This window comes from Pongo abelii, chromosome 6 (assembly GCF_028885655.2).
Source record: "Pongo abelii isolate AG06213 chromosome 6, NHGRI_mPonAbe1-v2.0_pri, whole genome shotgun sequence".
NCBI classification, from domain to species: Eukaryota; Metazoa; Chordata; class Mammalia; order Primates; family Hominidae; genus Pongo; species Pongo abelii.
Window position 1 is genome coordinate 84052633 of NC_071991.2, and position 19209 is coordinate 84071841.

The 19209-nt window shown below is 34.8% G+C and overlaps 1 protein-coding gene across 8 annotated transcripts in view; it reads right to left on the reverse strand.

Moving 5' to 3' along the window:
• ANKIB1 (ankyrin repeat and IBR domain containing 1) overlaps positions 1-19209 on the reverse strand; it is a 158352-nt gene that overhangs the window by 85504 nt on the left and 53639 nt on the right. For all 8 annotated transcript variants that reach the window (XM_063725743.1, XM_054559496.1, XM_063725742.1 and 5 more), the window contains exons 2-3: positions 18384-18661; positions 7633-7930 (exon numbers count right to left, since the gene is read on the reverse strand). In XM_063725743.1, the coding sequence (XP_063581813.1) occupies positions 7633-7930; positions 18384-18571 (486 nt within the window). In that variant the 5' untranslated portion in view covers positions 18572-18661. The remainder of the gene's footprint in view (positions 1-7632; positions 7931-18383; positions 18662-19209) is intronic.

Consider the following 19209-nt stretch of genomic DNA (forward strand, 5'->3'; position numbering starts at 1 on the left):
CCATTTCATGTGGATAAGCTAGGATGTCAATATCCAGCCTTCTAAATTAAAACTCAATATATTCTCCCTTCCTTTCAACCAATTTCTCCATTTCACCTTGCTTTCTAATGTCTGTTAATTGTTAGCAGGTTTTGAAGTCACTCAGGCTCAAAACCATGCCCATCTTATTTAAAAATAAAGTTAATTAATTTTACTCTAATTATAGATGTGATAGCAGGTATAGAGAATGTACACAAATCAAAAAGAGAGAGTTCACTATTGTCAATATTAAACATTATAGAGCCTCCATCCTTTTTCTTTAACCTTTCTTTCCCTTGCTTTCTTATTATCAACAGACTGAGTCACCAAAGGCTAACAGTTCTTCACAATGTCCCTGGCATCTGCCTCATTCTTTCCATCTCCAGTACCACCACACAAACCCTGACGCTTTGTCAGTTCACAATAGAATTAGCGCATTAATCTTCTAACTCCTATCACTCCTTCTAATACATTGGTACTCAACTTACCAATGTCTGGGGTCCCCTCTCACAAATTTAGATTTTATTGGTCTGAGGTTTCTGTGTAGCCATGCTTAGAACTACTGTTCTAGCACAAAGGTTTTCACACTGTGTAAGAATTATTTGGGTAGCTTGATAGTCATATTAGGTAGATATGGAGAGGGGACTATAAGAGGTATGTATACTTTTTACAGGTGATTCCAATATAGGTAGCCCACAAATTATGCCCCAAGCTAGGGTTCTCAAGCTTTAAATAAGAATCCCTTTGGGATTTTGTTAAACTAGATTCAAATTTGGTTGGTCTTGGAGGGAGCTGAGATTCTGCATTTCCAACAAGTTCTCAGGTGACTGATGTCAATGCCAGTCTAAGGACAATTCTTTTGAGTAGCAAGGCTTTAAGAAACACTGCTTTGGAAGTACCCCATTCAAATCTATTGTACATTACAACCATCAGGCTAATCTCATCATATCTGCTTTCATAATATCACTCTCCAATTAAAAATTCTTTTTTTTTTTTTTTGGAGACAGGATCTCGCTCTGTCACCCAGGCTGGAGTACAGTAGCATGATCACGGCTCACTGCAGCCTCCACCTCCTGGGCTGAAGTGATCCTTCCACCTCAGCCTCCTGAGTAGCTGGGACTACAGGCGTGCATCACCACGACTGGCTAATTTTTTGATTTTTAGTAGAAACGAGCTCTCACTATGTTGCCCAGGCTGATCTTGAACTTTTGGGCTCAAGATATGCTCCCGCCTCGGCCAACCAAAGTGGTGGGATTACAGGTGTGAGCCACAGCATTTGGCCAAAAAATTTTCAATGGCTCAATTTTCTCTAAAAGAAACCTCAAATTCTTAACCTTGGCATTTAGTACTTTCTACTTGGTACATCCTCTATCCTCCTTTAAAGTAATCTGTTTTATTACTCCTCCACAAAATATTTCAATCTGCATATGTCTGAGACCTAGAACAGTGCTTCTCAAACTCTGCCATGCAAATAATCACCAGGAGAACTTGCTAAACATTTCTGGAATCTATTCCCAGAGATACAAGTTCAGAATGTGAAGGTCTGGTTGGCCCAATAATTTGTTAATTATAACAAGTTGTCAGAACTGACGCTGCAGGTCTGAGAGCCACATTTTGAATAGCCTCCTCCAAATACTTAAACTGAAATATTACCCACTCCAATCTTACTACTACCCATGAAATCTTCCAGGATATGTAAAATTAAAAAATTATCTCTCCTTCCCTTCAATACCTGTAACAGTCACTGCCTAAATAGTTAATATAGGCCTTAGCATCATAATAGTTGAGGGACAATAATGAGATCATAACTATCTTGATTAAAAATTAGAAAACAGAGGCCCAGACAGGCAAAGTTACTCAGCTGCTGAACCAGAAATATAATTCCTGTATTCTTTACACAGTTTTAAAACTCTAGGTGCTAAAAACACAATATAATTAGGTAATATTCTTCAGTCTGACCTGTGTGAATGGTTTTTATGACTTTTCAATGAAGTGTGAAATGCTCCCATAACTGCCAAAGTGTCAAATAGGTCCTGTAGCTGTAAAGGAAAATGTGTGACTTACCACCTTTGGTTTTATAGTGACCTCTATTTGATCCGACATGAAGCAGCTACACTTAAAACTCTGAATAAGCAAGTAGGGCACAGCTGAATAGGTAATATCTAAGATAACACTCATTTTAAAAAAATGCTTTTCACAAAGAGTAAAGCACTATCAAAAACAACCCCTGTCACATTCACCATTTACTGAATCACTACTACAGGTTAAGCACTAATGGCAACATAATGAGGCCTAATGACTAGGGTTGCTCTATGGAAGTCTACCAAAGGAAGAAATATCACTGGATGTTTTACTAAGCCATGGTAATAGACCTAACCCACCACCCGTCTCAAGTCCATTCCTGTTCCCAAGTAGAAAACAAAAACTCTCAGTAACTAAGAACAGTATATTATTTATTAAATTTTTGTCAGACTTATGTTTTAATGGAGCTTTATTTTTGTGTGCTGAGTATCCATTACATAGTACTTTTTAAGTCCTTTGTATAACTGAAGCTTATAGGACCCGTTACATATTGATAATGCTATTCTACATATTTAAAATAAGCTTCAAGTATGGAGTCATCTTAGGCCAAATCAAACCTGTTGCCTGTTTCTGTATAGCCCACAAACTAAAAACAGTTTTTACATTTTCAAATGGTTGAAAAAAATAAATAGAATTATTTCATGACATACGAAAATTATAAGCAATTCAAATGGTGATGTCCATAAATAAAGATTTATTAGAACACTGCCATTCTCTTTTGTTTCTGTATTGTCTGTGGCTGCTGTCAGGGTAAAATGTCAGAGTTGCCTAAAATATTTACTATCTGGGCTTTCACAGAAAAAAGTTTGCTGACCTGTAAATAATTTTTGGAATATTAAATACAATTAGAATTTCAGGTGCTTTATTTATAGTCTGTCCTTAATAAATGTTTATCATAAAAGCATTTCTAATTGTCAAACAATTGTAGACTACTCCTCTGCATTATTTTTATCTCACAAATAATTTAGAATTAATTTGTGAAACTCCAGGTTTTTCTGTGTAAGGAAGTTCTGAAAAATATGCCAAAGTGAGGATTCAACATAAAGCACTTGGTGTTAGAAAGTGGCCACAGAAATAAATGGAGGAACTGGTCCAAAGAGACAGAGGTCTACTCTGCCATGGGTAGTATGAGTTTGATGCAATTAAAAAAAAAGAGGCAGATCCAAGGTAAGCGCAGGTATCAATACTGGATAAGGAGATAATGGTAGCATCATTAATAGAATCTAGAGTCAAGAATCAAGCACTAGTGAAGTCTCTACTGGGTAGAAAAGAAGACAGCACAATTTTGAAAATGCTGAATTTGAGAGATTGTTGGATATCCATACGAGGAAGTCAACCAGGCAACAATATAGCATGAAGAAGTTCGGAGAAGTCAGATATAGGCATCAGAGACACAGATAACCAATGCAACTCTCTACATACCACGTGATACCTTCACACCTGGAGGTTCTCTGAAGAACTCTATAATTAAGGGGTTTTAATTTTATGTTCTCTGTGTGTGTGTGGGGGGGGGGGGCGCTTATTACAGAACATAATTATTACAGGGAGATGGGGAAGTTTTAAAATAAATATTTTATTTCTATGGTACAAAATAATGAGCTATAAGAAACTGTTTAAATTATTAAATGCCCATGATGACTTCATCAACTCTATCCTTAAATAAATATACCAGAGAGAAAAACATTTTCGACAGCTAGAGAAGATACACTTCCACAGATGTAGTCAAGAAACAGGTTGGCCTTAACAATGGGAAAAAAGATAATCTCTTTGATCTTAAAGGCTAGACACTAAAAATGGGATAAATTTTACTGCAATAACAGGCTAATAGAGAATTTGTGTTAAAAGGAATCTTCTAAATAAATTTGAGATCATCTATTCCAACCACCCAAGAGGAAACTATTACAGTGGCTGAGTGACACATGCAAGGTTCCATGGATAGTTACTCTGAGGACCAAGGCTAAAAATCAATGCTCCCTCTACCATACTATAATCTCTTAGTTTTATGAAACATTAATAAATATCTGATGACACTTTCACTCAACCCAAACCTTTATACCATGCTTGGTACCAATGAGCACTATAAACATTAGAAAGCATTATACAAATGTTAGTTATTATAACTATTATTCTTATAGCCAAAGACTAAAAGCAATGATATAAAGAAACAAGTTTAGAAAAAAAATATTTAAATTAACTATGACAGTAAACTTTATAAGAGACATCTAAGCCTTTCCTGTTCATCAAAGTAGTATGATACCACCTGAAAATAACTAGAGACTCATACTAAGAATTAAGTTGTACAGTTAAACAGGTCACATATTTTAATGTATAGTCAGCCTTCTCTATCTGTGGTTTCCACATCCTTAGAGTCCACATCCCTGGATTCAACCAACAGAGGTAAAAAATATTTGGAAAACAAATATGGATGGTTGTGCCTGTATTGAACATCCACATTTTTTTCTTGTCATTATTCCCTAATGATACTTATATTGTACTAGGTATTATACGCAATCTAGAGACAATTTAAAGTATAAGGAGGATGTGTGTAGGTTATATGCAAATACTGTGCCATTTTCTATAAGGGATTTGAGCATCTGTGGATTTTCGTATCTGTAGAGAGTCCTGGAACAAATCTCCCTTGGATACCAAGTGACAACTGTATTTATTGTATGCACTTGTACAAAAAAACAAAATAAGGCTTCTGGAGATAGTTAATATATGCTTCCCTGAGAAACTCATCTGGTTTAATTAGCAGTATGCATAATAAAAAATCATTAAGGGCCTAAGGCTGGACAAGAGTATATATAATCAAGTATATATAACAGATCAAAGATAAGCTTTATCTGAATAAAATATGGTGAAATGTTATAAAAAACTAGAATAAATGTAAGGTATTTATAGGGCTCCTTTTAGAATGTTTTATATTTAATATTAAGTCAAAGAGCTCTTCTGAATACAGAAAATGAAAACAATCATCAAATGATGTGGTTTATGTGATGTGATATGCTGATAGGTCAAACAGTTAAAGCACACACACACATTTACATGCTCACGCATACATATCAGGCAAATTGTCAGGCCTGCCAGATAGTACAGTATAAACCTGGCACTAATTTCTTTCACTGAGCAAAAAATAACGCTGGTAAAAACACCACTCTCAATTTTTTGAAAAATTTAATAAGTATGTCATTGTCAACATACTTCAAAATCAACAACTACTAAAGCAATGCTTATAAAGTTGGAAGCAAGATATTAAAGCATTTATATATATATATATATACATATTTATTTATTTATTTATTTATTTATTTATTTATTTATTTTTTGTGAAATGGAGTCTCACTCTGTTGCCCAGGCTGGAGTGCAGTGGCACCATCTTGACTCACTGCAACCTCTGCCTCCCATGTTCAGGCGATTCTCCTGCCTCAGCCTCCCAAGCAGCTGGGACTACAGGTGCCTACCACCAAGCCTGGCTGATTTTTGTATTTTTAGTAGAGACGAGGTTTCACCATATTGGCCAGGCTGGTGTCGAACTCCTGACCTTGCGATCTGCCCGCCTCGGCCTCCCAAAGTGCTGGGATTACAGGTGTGAGCCACCGTGCCCGGCCTATTTAAAATATTTAAGAGCACTATTGCTACTATCCAGAAAAATCTACTTTCTACTCCAGTCCATTTGAGAAATATGATGCAGTCCCATCAATAATGGTGAGTCATTATAGCAGGAATTCTTCCACAATAGGTAAACACAGGACAATGTACAGAGAAGCTTGTGTAAAAAGCCTCAGGAATTCTGCTATTAGCCCCTACCCTCCAAATCCTAGGAAATTCTTCCACCACAGTGAATCAATGTTAGAAAACATTGCAGCCAGGCTTGGTGGCATGTGTGTGCCTGTAGTCCTAGCTACTCCAGAAGATGAGGCAGGGAGATCGCTTAATCCCAAGAGTTTGAGACCAGCCTGGACAACACAGAGAGACCTTGTCTCTTAAAACAACAAACAAACAAGAAAGTATTGCTTGAAAAATAGTTTCAAGTTAATGACCATCACTAACTAACTAATGGGTAAAGGTTACACAAACTCAATGAAATGACAAAGACTCTAAAAGATTAGCAAGTATCACAAACATTAGCAGTAAACAAAAGATAAGATCACAAGCATATTAGAAATGAAAGAATTGACACTTCAGATATACTGAAGAAATAATATAAGTGATGGTAATCTTTTAATATAAGAAAATGAACATTCATATTTTTGGTATATTGATCTACTTAGAAGTCTAAAGTATACATGAACAACATTAAGGAAACAAGAAATTTTCAGGTATATATTTTAATCTGATTATGATAATTGCTTTTCCAATAAAGGTATATACTTTTAGTAATAAAGATACTCCGTAATCCAGTCTAATATGCTCCTCACACATATTTAAATACATCTATGCAAAAGAACTTCTATGAGATATGTAAGGATGGATATGAATGTTGGTAGCTGAGAAAAACCTATTCTGTTTTATGTATAGTAGTGACAATACTATATGATTTCTTAACTTAGTTAAGATTTCATATTATATGCGTGATTTTATCTAATTAGTTGTTAAATATTTTGTAGATATAAATAATGCTATATATTTATACATGAAATATATATGGAAAAATTACAATATAATACAGTATGTATTCAGGAGCACTTTAACGCAAATTAAACAGAAAAATACGCATTTTAAAATTCCAAGTGATTTTAAAAAGACTCCAATAAATGCATTCGTTAATATTTATCCACTGCTTAGTGAGCTCATCAATTCTACATAAACTATAGGTCCCACTTGCCAAAAATGTGCTATACTCAACATGTATAAATTTTATAAATTGGTGACCAAAAAAATCAGCAAAAAAGCAGAATATATCTCTACTATGACTCTAAAAATGATAGTGCTTAATTGATGACCGAGATCTTAAGAGATATTAACAAATTTTTAATTGCTCTTGACTCCACTTTACTACAAAAGTGATTGTTCACCTGTGGGGCTTTCTCCCTCCCTAAAACAATGAAATAACTTTATTTAAAAGAGGCCATTGGCCAGGTGCAGTGACTCCCGCCTGTAATCCCAGCACTTTGGGAGGCTGAGGTGGGTGGATCATGAGGTCAAGAGATTGAGACTATCCTGGCCCACATGGTGAAACCCCGTCTCTACTAAAAATACAAAAATTAGCTGGGCGTGGTGGCGCGTGCCTGTAGTCCCAGCTACTGAGGAGGCTGAGGCAGGAGAATCTCTTCAACCTGGGAGGCAGAGGGTTGCAGTGAGCCAAGATCACGCCACTGTACTCCAGCCTGGCAACAGAGCAAGCCTCTGTCTAAAAAAAAAAAAAAAAAAAAAAAGAGGCCCTTTATTTAAAAGGGTTTTTTAGAAGACAAAAGAGAAAAAAAATGACCAAATTACTAAGACAATAAAAAAAAAACAAAAAACTGACAGTTACATATTACCTGGATATAAATTTTACAAAGCAGAATATTAAAAAAAAAAAAAAAAATTTACCTCTACACAGGCTTTCATCCCTGAGGCAGCAGCATAGTGCAAGGGTGTGTTTTTTTTGTTATCAACAGCATCAATAGCTGCTCTCTCATATTCACCCTGGTCAAGTTTTGCTCCTTTCCATTTTAAGATCATCTGCAGACAATCTGCTCTTCTGAAATCATCTTCTGTGGGGCGTGCCAAGCGAGGATGAAGGGCTCCTTCAGATATCATAATTTGAGGTCCCATACACAACAAATGCATAGATGTTTCATTGTGCACATTCCGTTTATTTGGATTTCCATCTCTACCAAGGAAAGTCCTAAAATGGAAAGGAACGGAAAAATAAAGGATGAAAATCGCTTATTTTCTACCTTGAAATACATTGAAGATAACACATTTAAAAGATAAACTCTACTTCTAAACTGATAATACAATTTATACTGAGGGTCTGGTTTACAACAGCTTGAATGACTAATTCTTAGTTTTAAAAAACTCTATTCTAGAATAACAATACTAAGAAAAATAAATGTAAATATCTTTATACTACTTGCTAATTAAAAGGGAGGGAAACGAAGGGAAAAGGAAGATGAGAAATATAAGGGGTGAGGAACGGACAGGAAAAGAAAACACAGTGGTAATTTACAGATTAATATCAATTATATAGATGCCTAAGGGTGTATTAAGCATTCCACACTAATTTTTAATTCTTCCTTTATTGCTCTGATCTATTTGTTGCATACATAGTTATTTAATAGTGACAACAACTACTATATTAGTGGCAACTAATTTAAGCACAGAAAGTAATATGTAAGCCTGAGACTAAATCTAGAGAAAATTCTCTCCACCAAGGTCATCAGCTAACCTTTGAAATAATAAGGCATATATTTACACAATGTCTTAATCTGCTTGAGCTATTATAAAAATATCATAAACTGAATGGCTTATAAACAAGAAACACTTATTTCTCACAGTTGTGGATGCTGTTAAGTCCAAGATTAAGGTGCCAGGTGATTCAGTGTCTGGTAAGGGCTCATTCCTCATAGAGGCCTTCTCGTGTTCTCTCACATGGTGGGAGGGGCAACTACTCCCACCATGTCTCTGTGCACTACTCCCATTCCTGAGGGCTCCAATCTCATTATCTAATTACCCTCCAATGCCCCATTCAGACCACAGCACACAGTATAATACTTTCTGAGGGGAGTTGTGGTTAGATCTAGAAGACAAAGATCTAATTCCACGGGGTTTATCTCAAAGATAGGTCTAGGTGAGTTGCCTTTACTACTGCCAAACCCAGATCTAAGAGTTGTGCCTAGCTCCTAAAATGAGTCACAGGATTAATAGTTGAGCTAGAAAAGGCAAGGGAAGGGATTCTACCCTGGAGCCTCCAAAAGGAATGCAGCGCTGCCAACACCTAGAGTAGTTCAGTGGAGCCATTATAGTCTTCTGAACTCCAGAACTGTAAGATTTGTGTTGTTTTAAGCCACTAATTTGTGGCACTTTGTGACAGCAGCAACAGGAAATTAACTCAGCAAGGAACCCTGAAAATATCAATCTGGGATGTTATAGAAGAAGGCTTGTATTAACAGACCTCCTCCCCTCTTGGAGACCAGAGGGTGGGGTGGGCTGGGGCGGGGTGGTGGGTGGGAGGAAGAATCTATCCCTGAGCAAAAACAAGTTTTCCTAGGGGAAAGATAAGACTAGCATCTCTCGGTTTTACAACTTAGGGAATACTTCCATGATCTCGAGGATCACCCACTCCTCACTCCCTTCAAATGTAAATACATATCTCACAGGCAGTAAATCTCTCTGGAGTCCTCAACCTCTGTTCAGCCATAATTTAATTTCCAAAGCTCATTTTTTAGTCCAGGTTCCAAGTTTTAGTAAAGTTTGCTCAGGTTTTCTCTACATGCTTATTTTCTCTACAGCTCCATGTAGCCTTTATGGTCTTCTGATGCTGGCAGTACACTCCAATACTTGCTCAATTTGGTTTCCCAGGAACTGATTCAGGCCACTTAAGCAAACCCAACACTACTTAGAAGCCTCTTTACACTAGGCTCCCCCGCCAGTTCAGTTTGCCACTCTTTTCTTTGTCTTCATATAGCATCCTAATTATATAACTCATTACATTTTATCATACTTTTTTACCTATCTGTTCCCTTCTCCCAAATAGTTTATAGGCTTTTAAGGCAGGGCCTATATTCTGTTCTTTCTTGAATCCCCAACACAGTGTCACACACACAGCAAATTCATGCCATAATTTTGATAAATGAATTGGATGCATATTAAACTCTCATGACCTAGATCAGTGACATGGGATTGGGGATCTCTTGAGCCAGCAGTGCAGTACATTGGTTAAGAACATGGTCCCAGACTGCTAGGTTCTAATCCTAGTTCTGTCACTTTCTAGCTGTGTCACCTCGGGCAAGTTACATAATAGCTCATAACAACTAATATATGATTCACATACTTTGACTGAGTAAAACTACTCCTGAGGTTTTATCTTAAGGGAAATAAACAAAAATTTATAGAAACAATGAAAATCAATACAGTGTTACTTTGAACAGAAAAATTTGGAAATCACTTAAGCATTTAATAATAGAAATGGCAAACGTAAATCTGATGTACAATAGAAAATTATAGTCATTTAAAGTCTATCCATGAGTGTTATAGCTAAGTGGAAATATAAGAATAGAATTCCCTTTCCCTTCTCAATCTTCTGAATATACATGGATTAAAAACTAGAAGGGAACATGGAATAATTCTAACATTTGCTTAGGGGAGGCAAGAATATGGGTATTTTTTTTTATACAGTCATAATGTTGCTTAATAGTTAAAATATATATTTTCCCTATTCAACTGCTGATAATAAAATTCCCAGTCATATTTCGTTGTATTTATGATTGAATTATAGTGGATAGCCAAAATTAAAACCATACTCTAAAATGTATTCAAGATTAGTATCTCTTCTACGAAGCATGATTGACAAAAAAAGATTTCATTTTCTTAAAAATTTAATTAAGAAAGAAATTATTAAAGCTAATTCTGATTCTGTAAATACCCTGTACAAACACATTTATCTAGCCTTTCTTATCCCCATTTCCAATATATCAGTTATTCTCTTAGTTTGCTCAGGAGAGTTCAGCTTCTTATCACAAAGAAATTTAACGTAAATTGAGAGAAAGTCAGTTGATATGGAAGGACCAATCTCGCTCTCTCTAGTATTAAACATCTCTAGATCCTCCCTATATAGAGAAGAGAGTGAGACACTCTCTTGCCAATCTGCCGGGTTCATTAATCAAACCAAACACACAGAGTGTATTATTCTGAAGTAAAAGTATTAAAATAACTTCTTTATACATATTTACTCAAGAAAGAGTCTCAAATTATTAGACACAGTAGCATATCTGCATAAATATTTTATGCTAAAACTATAAAATTGAATATTCTAATTTTATTGATTCCTCTTATCTGTTTAAATTCAAAGGAGACTCTTCCTAAATTTACATAAATGTATAAATGGAATAATGAGTATAAAATCGATATGTATGTTTTAGACCCCTTTCTGTAACTTTGTTAGTAGTTATGGGTTTTTTTTTTTTTTTAACTGCTTGCATATGAAGTTAATTCTGGAACAGAGATAGGAGATAATTAACAGGAAGGTGGGGTAGGGAAAACATTAACCTGGGGAAAAAATCCATCCCTTTCATGTGACTCTAAAAACCCATCCAGGAGTCACGTGTTTTTTCTAGATTCTTTCACTGTTAATTCTCAAGCAGCCAGTTTATAGCTGTTACCTCTATTTCTTCTACATTCATTCTCCACTTCAATATGACCCTATTTTTATCACTACATGGAAGTTTCACTCTCTCATGTAACCAGGAATTTCCTAAGAGCTAACTTATTCATCATTGTCCTTAATTTTTGTTCTAAACTTTAAAATTACCAACTGCTTCATTTACCTCCTGACTTTTCTATTACCTTGGCTTCCGTAATCACACTTTTTCAATAATCCTCTTAATTTTTTTCAGTACAACAACTTCTCTTTTACCCATGATGATGGCTCTACTTCCTATCCTGTTACTGGAAGCAAGTTTCAGTTCTTGACCCCCATGTTCTTCTCCATACACACTGTCTTCTTTCAGAGAGTCCATCCACTCTGAAAGCCATTTCTCTTTCAATGGTTTATGTGAATACACTTTGTAAACTGGGAAGTATGACCAGAACCAAAATGACAGGCAGTAGTGGCAGAATCATGGGTTTCCCTCAAAGGGCTTCTACTATAGATTGAGTATCCCTAATTCAGAAATCTGAAACGCTCCACAATCTGAAATGTTTTGAGTGCCAATGTGACTCTCAAAGAAAATGCTCATTTGAGCATTTAGATTTCAAATTTTTGCATGTGGGATGCTCAACTAGGTAAGTGTAATGCAAATATTCAAAATCCAAAGAAATCTGAAATCTGAAACAATCTAGTCCCACTCATTTTGAATAAGAGATGCTCAATTTGTGTTACTTCTGTGATAATTCTTAATGCTCTATCATCCTATATGACTTCTCATCTGACCCCATACCATATTCTTAAATTTAATAGGCCTTTCTCTTGCACTCATACTCAAGTGAACTCTCTCTGAAGTAACTGTCTTTTCTCCCAGAGCCTCAATTTCTTGCAATAACTCTTTTTATTCCACCAGGAAGATATACTTAAACCTTCAGTTCCTTTGATATATCCTCTTTCATGCAACATTGATTGAGCATTCATTATTTGCCAGGTACTATTCTAGAAGTTAGGGATATTGTAAAGAAAACAGATAAAGTCCCTGCCCTACGTGGTTTGCATGCAAGATAAGGGGGGGTTGGGAGAGGAGACCTGTATTTCAATTTATTGAAAAGAACTTAGCTCCTAAAATATAAAACAGTCAATAAATAGAAATCAATAACTGGAAACTCTATCTTAACTAATCTTCAAAGCTACAGACTTTGATATTAACATGTGCTCTAATAAAGACAGGCTCTAATAAATATTTTCTATTTTATTTATACCCAAAGACAAGCCCCTTTTATTTCCAAATAAGCAAAAGAGGCTGTTTTGTAGAAGATACAACTAATGAATTATATATCCAAATTAGAACACACTGACTCCAAGTCCATGGCTTTTTTATACATTAAGCAGTAGCTATGAGTATGGATTTAGTTTCCCACAGAAGAGGCAGTGTGATTGTGATGTGATATAAACACACAGCATGTGGGTTCAGAGAGAGAGAGATGCAAAGGTGCATCTATTACCATATTATTCTACCTAAGAAAGGAAGAAAGTGATGCCTGCTATTGCAGATACCATATAGCTAAAGGAAATGGGAAAAAAATCAAGGTCTTATTCCAAACGGGTGCTTTACTTTATAGCTAAAAGGTCCGTGACTAGGAATATCTACCTTTGCCTACATATATATGTCATATATTAGGAATCCAGGCCGGATGCAGTGGCTTATGCCTGTAATCCCAACACTTTGGGAGGCTGAGGTGAGTGGATCACTTGAGGTTAGGAGTTCCAGACCAGCCTGGCCAACACAGTGAAACTCCATCTCTACTAAAAATACAAAAATTAGCCAGGGGTAGTGGCAGGCGCCTGTAATCCCAGCTACTCGGGAGGCTGGGGCAGGAGAACTGCTTGAACCCAGGTGGCAGAGGTTGCAGTGAGCCAAGATCACGCCACTGCACTCCAGCCTGGGTGACAGAGTGAGACTCCATCTCAAAAAAAGAAAAAAGGAATCTAGCCAAGCTCAGCTGGAGTCTACAATGAAGTCTCAGAAAGGCATCCCGGATTATATGAGGCAGCATGAGAAAGTAATAGTCATCAACTTGTGAGAAAGTAAAGTAGGATTAAATACAGCACAACATTTTAACCTGCCTAAAACAAAAATAATTAAATAAAAGTTATTTTACTTAATGCTGATGAGTAAATGCTGTTTATCCTTATTTGACATGATGTAAAAGTATAAAAGAGTTAATTTCTTATTCCAAAATCAATTAATCATTTAAAATAATAATCTCGCAAAATGAAAAGGCAACCTGTAGAATTGGAGAATATATTTGCAAACCATACACCTGAAAAATAGAATAAAAACTATATAAAGAACTCATAAAATGCAATAGCACAAAACAAATAACTCAATTAAAAAATGGGCAAAGGGCCTAAATAGATGATTTTTCCAAACAAGATATACAAATGACCAACAGTCATATAAAAAATGTTCAACATCATCAATAATCACGGAAATGCAAATCAAAATCACAGTGAAATATCACCTTATACCTGTTTGCATGGCAATTATCAAAAAAAAAAAGGAAAGTGATGGCAAAAATGTGGAAAGGGAACCCTGGTACACTGCTTATGGAAATGTAAATTGGTACAACCATTATGGAAAACAGTACGGAAGTTGAGTAAAACATTAAAAACAGAACTACCATATGATCCAGGAATCTTACTTCTGGGTATATATCCAAGGAAATAAAATCACAAACACCAAAGAGATATCAGTACTCCCATGTTCACTACAGCATTATTTATAATAGATAAGATACAGAAACAACCTAAATATCCATCAATGGGTGAATGGATAAAGAATATGTGGCATATATACAATGGAATATTATTCAGTCTTAAAAAAGAAGGAAATCCTGCCATTTTCGACATAGATGAACCTACAGGACATTTTGCTAAGTGAAATGCATTATACACAGAAAGACAAATGAGTGCAAGATCTCACTTATATGTAGAATTTTAAAAAGTTGAACTCAGGAACAGAGGCTAGAATGGTGGTTAACCAGGGTCAGGGGTAAAGAAAATGGGGGGATGTTTGTCAAAGGGTACAAGTTTTCAGTTAGAAGATGAATTAGGTTCTGGAGACCTAATAAACAGCATGGTAACTATAGTTAATAATTATATATTATATACTTGAAATTTGCTACAAAAGTATAATTTAAGTATTTTCACAACACAGAAAAACTATTTGAGGAGATAAATATGTTAAGTAGCTTAACTGTCATAATCAGTTCACAATGTATATATACATATATATTAAAACATCACATTGTATACCTTAAATATATACAATTTTTATTTGTCAACTATACCTAAATAAACCTGGAAAAAAATTGATTTGTGATTCTCTCTGTACTATCTAAATAAATTTCCAAAGACAAAAGAATATACGATTAAAGAATTAGGGTTGTTTATTCTCAGGAAATGAGAACAATAAGGTAATTTCTGTTTCTAGCTTAATATGTTAAAAGCTTTAATTAAAAAATTATGAGCCATTGTCCTTCAAACCAGAAAAGAAAAAACAAAATATCCAAAGACTTTCGGTAGAAGTTGTAAAAACATAAGTATAAAGTTAAGTATCATAAAAGTAACCCAAACTGGTAAGTAAAAGAGAATATACAATCATATTTCCTGTAGGTCTTTAAATACGCATTCAATAGAATGATAACCACATGACAGGGACAGACAGACATATTTCTGCTTGGAGGAACCAGATCAGCAGTTCTTATAATATTTTAGGTTAACAAGACCCTTATACGATTTTAAAAATTACTGGCCAGGTGTGGCGGCTCATGCCTGTAAGTCCCCGCACTTTGGGAGGCCGAGGAAGGGTGGACTGCTTGAGCTCAGGAGTTCAAGATCTATCTGCCAACATGGCGAAATCCCATCTCTACAAAAAATTTAAAAAAATTGGCCAGACATAGTGGCACATGCCTGTAGTCCCAGCTACTCAGGAGGCTGAGGCAGGAAAATTGCTTGAGCCTGAGGTCGAGGCTGCAGTGAGCTGTGATTGTGCCACTGCACTCCAGCCTGGGCAACAGAGCAAGACCCTGTCTCAGAAAAAAAAAAAAAAAAAATTACTGTAGGTTCCTAAGAGTTTTTGTTTATATGGGTTATACATTAATTTTAAAAATAAACCCATTATATATTAACAACATTTTTAAATAAAAATAACTATATTTTAAAAAATTAAGTGAAAAGAGCAGCATTGTTTTACATGTTTACAAATCTCTTTTAATGTCTAGTCTAATGGAAGATAGCTGGATTTTCACAGGATTCCATCTGTTGTAATGTATTGTTTTGGTTTAACTATATAAAGAAAATCCAGCCTTTATATAGTTAGGAAAGGGAGAAATGTTTTTAAATATCTGTCTCAGATAATAGTGAATATTCATATTTGATACTATACCAAAAATTGAATGTCAGTAATTTCTTAAAGATTAGTTGCAATGTAGTATCTGAAATGATATCAATGACCTTTTTGTACTGTTACATTAAAGTCCATTGGTCTATTTTACATTTTGAATATATCTTTCACCCATACATAATTTTAAAAAATCATACACTGATCTTCTGAAAAATATTGATTCACTGAGTTATGCAGATCTTCCAGATGTCACATTTCATTAAACAATATAAAAAGCTATCATCGTCAATCTTATCAGAAAAGTCTGTGTTGAGAAGTTGTTGAGCTGAAGGTAGTGAATATAAGTTTTCCTGGATTTTAATAATCACTTGAAAGCTCAAATTTTATCATTAGCAACAAATAACTGGCAGTAGTTTTCCCTGAATTGAAAGACTCAATTCATTTTCAAGAAAATGTTGGCTAAGTACCCAAGTCTAAACAACCATTGTTTTCTTGTTGTTGCTAGTTGTAAAATGCTGTTCCATTAAAAAAGTATGCAGTTCAACTCACAACTCAAACAACAGCACAGGTGCGCTTCCTCAGAGCCATCGTCTCGTATTTTGGTATGTAGCAGAAATGCTTTATGCATACTTTGAAGTTGTCACAGAATATTAAAAAGATGTGTTACTTAAGGGTGGAGATTAATTAAAATTAATTTTACTGCTTTAATCGAGGATTTTTTTTAGGGGAAACTGCTTTTTTTTTTTTTTAACTGCAAGTGCCTAACAGTGATGAATACAATGATTACTAATACAGTTTGGTGCAACTACCTTCATTCATCTTAAAGGTGCCAGCAGTTTTATCCTCTATTTTTTGCACTGCCACTGCAAATGCCAACACAGTATAAAAGGCAAATAACATCTTGGTATAATTATAAAAATAGTTTTGACTTCATGTACCCTTTGAAAGAGTCTCTGGATCCAGGAGTCCTCAGAACACATTTTAAGAATCACTGGACTAAATGACTTTCTTATATAATGTTTTCCACTTATATAAAGTATATTTGTAAATTCTACTATAAGGGGTTAAAAAGTATTTTACCACTTGGTTTATGTTAAAATATACACATTACCTTAGTAATAAAAATATTTAAGTACATTTTATATTGGTATTATAAATAAGTTTTAATTAATCACATATAATATTTGATATTAAATATTACTGAAGTATCCAATATTAGGAGTTTTGTAATACATCAACAGTTTTATAATTTCACTTAAAATGTTCAACTTAAATAAGCAAAACAAAACAAAAAGATCATGTTAAAAAGCCTTAATAGATTAGTAATCCACAATCTATTGAGAACAAACTAGGTGTCTAGCACTGTATTTATAATATTTACATTCTAGTAGAGATGAGTTTAGTAATAATAATAATAATATGATTTTAAATGTAAATTGTAGGAATTTCAGAGAACAGAAAGAATACTGGAGGTCAGAGTAGTTGGGGATGAATTCACAAAGAAGGCAGAAACTGAGTTAGGACTTAAAGGACAGGTAATTAGAGAAGACAGAAGCCATTTGAGAATCCAGAAACAACCGGAATGAAGCTAAGTGGGTGGCACTCTTAAAAGTGGGAAAAGCAAGAGGGAAGTCAATCAACCAGTTTGAATGGCAAGATCATGTTAGAAAGTAACAAGAGAGTAGGCTAACTGAGTAGAATGAAGTCAGAAGTAAAGAGAGTTTTGGAGGCCAAATAGAATATAATGTAGAAAACAAGGTATTATAACTTTCTCAAGACAGAAAGAACACTGAAAGGCTATGCTTTAGTAAAATTAATCTGGACATTAGACTATAAGAAGAGACTTGTAAAAAAAACCATTTAGATGCCAGATACTTTTAAGTGTTAGGAGCAGGGGATGATCAAGAGTGAAATAAGTTTAGGGCAAAAGGAATGGAAAGAAGTAAATCCAAGAGTAAGACTTAGTGAACTTAGTAGCATGGTGGTAAAGGAGAAGAGTAAATCAAGGATGATTTAAAGATATTAAGGATTATAGCGGTGAGAAATAATAAACATTAGCAAGTGTATATTGTATGTTAGGCAGCATAATAGACATGTAACACATTAACTGTTTAATTGTCCTACAAGTTCTGTGAGGTAAATATCCATTATACAGATAAGAAGACTGCAGTCCAGAGTGACAAAGTAATTTGCTTTGCTAATAAGTGACAGGCAGCCCTGACGCATAAACTGATACGACTACACAAATAAGAGGCTGTCAGTACAGTGGTTAAGAGCCCAAAGCTTACAGTCGTCTACCTGGGCAACAAGCTTCGCCAGTTACAAGTTGTGAGACCTTACTGTGCTTCAGTTTTCTCACCTATAAAATACAGACAATAAACTACCTCATAAAAGTGTAATGAGGATTCAGATAATGCATGTACAGCACTGCTAATAGCTCTATTAAACAGTAAGCCCTCAATAAACATTTGCCATTATTATATCAGCATAATATGCTGGTGTCATTAACATGGGGAAGACCCAGTTTTGGAAGGGAAAATATAAAATTTTAAACAACTAATACCAATTATTTACAGTAATACTTACCCTAATATTTTATTCATTCCATGTCTAGCAGCATAATGTAATGGAGTATTGTGCTGGTAGGGCTCCCCATAAGATGTATTTGGATCAAGAGATTCTTTTAGCTGAGGATTGTTTTCATATATTTGGCAGGCCAGGTTTTCATCACCATTGATGAGTGCTTTACGGAATTTGGTGGTTGTATTTCCCATGTTTTATTTTGTTTTTTCTGATAGGCAGTGGCACTTTTTTCCTTCTATCTTCAGCCACTTCTGGAACACTTCTGCAACATCTTTCACATTCTAATGAAGGAAAAGTTATTCAAATTAGATTGTAAAACAATAATCACAAAAGAAACAATAACACAATTAGGAACACTAAAACAAAAATCTGGGAATCATTGATAAGGGAACCAACTATATTACATTTTACCAAATTTATCTTAACAGCCAAAAAAAATCTCAAATTTTTAACACTGTCCAAATTAACTTATTGTTAAACTGTAATACTTTCTCACACAGAGACTGTTAAGGTTTCACAGGCTGTCCTTTGGATTACAAAAATTATCTACATATATAACTTTTCAATTTTCCTCTTCACATGGCAGAAAATGAGCTTGACTGAATTTTATGGTTGAAAACACTTAAATTTCTGTATAAATTATGTATAAATCTTACTCAGCCAATTTGTGGGATAGTGAAAAATGTAAGAAATTTTGCCCAAACAAGAACTGCAGAAGAGGTGTTAAAATGCAGTAACGGAAAAGTGAAACTGCTCAGTACTTTATGAGGACATCACAGAAAAGACTTAAAATGTAAACATACAGGAATACACAATTCAATGATACTCA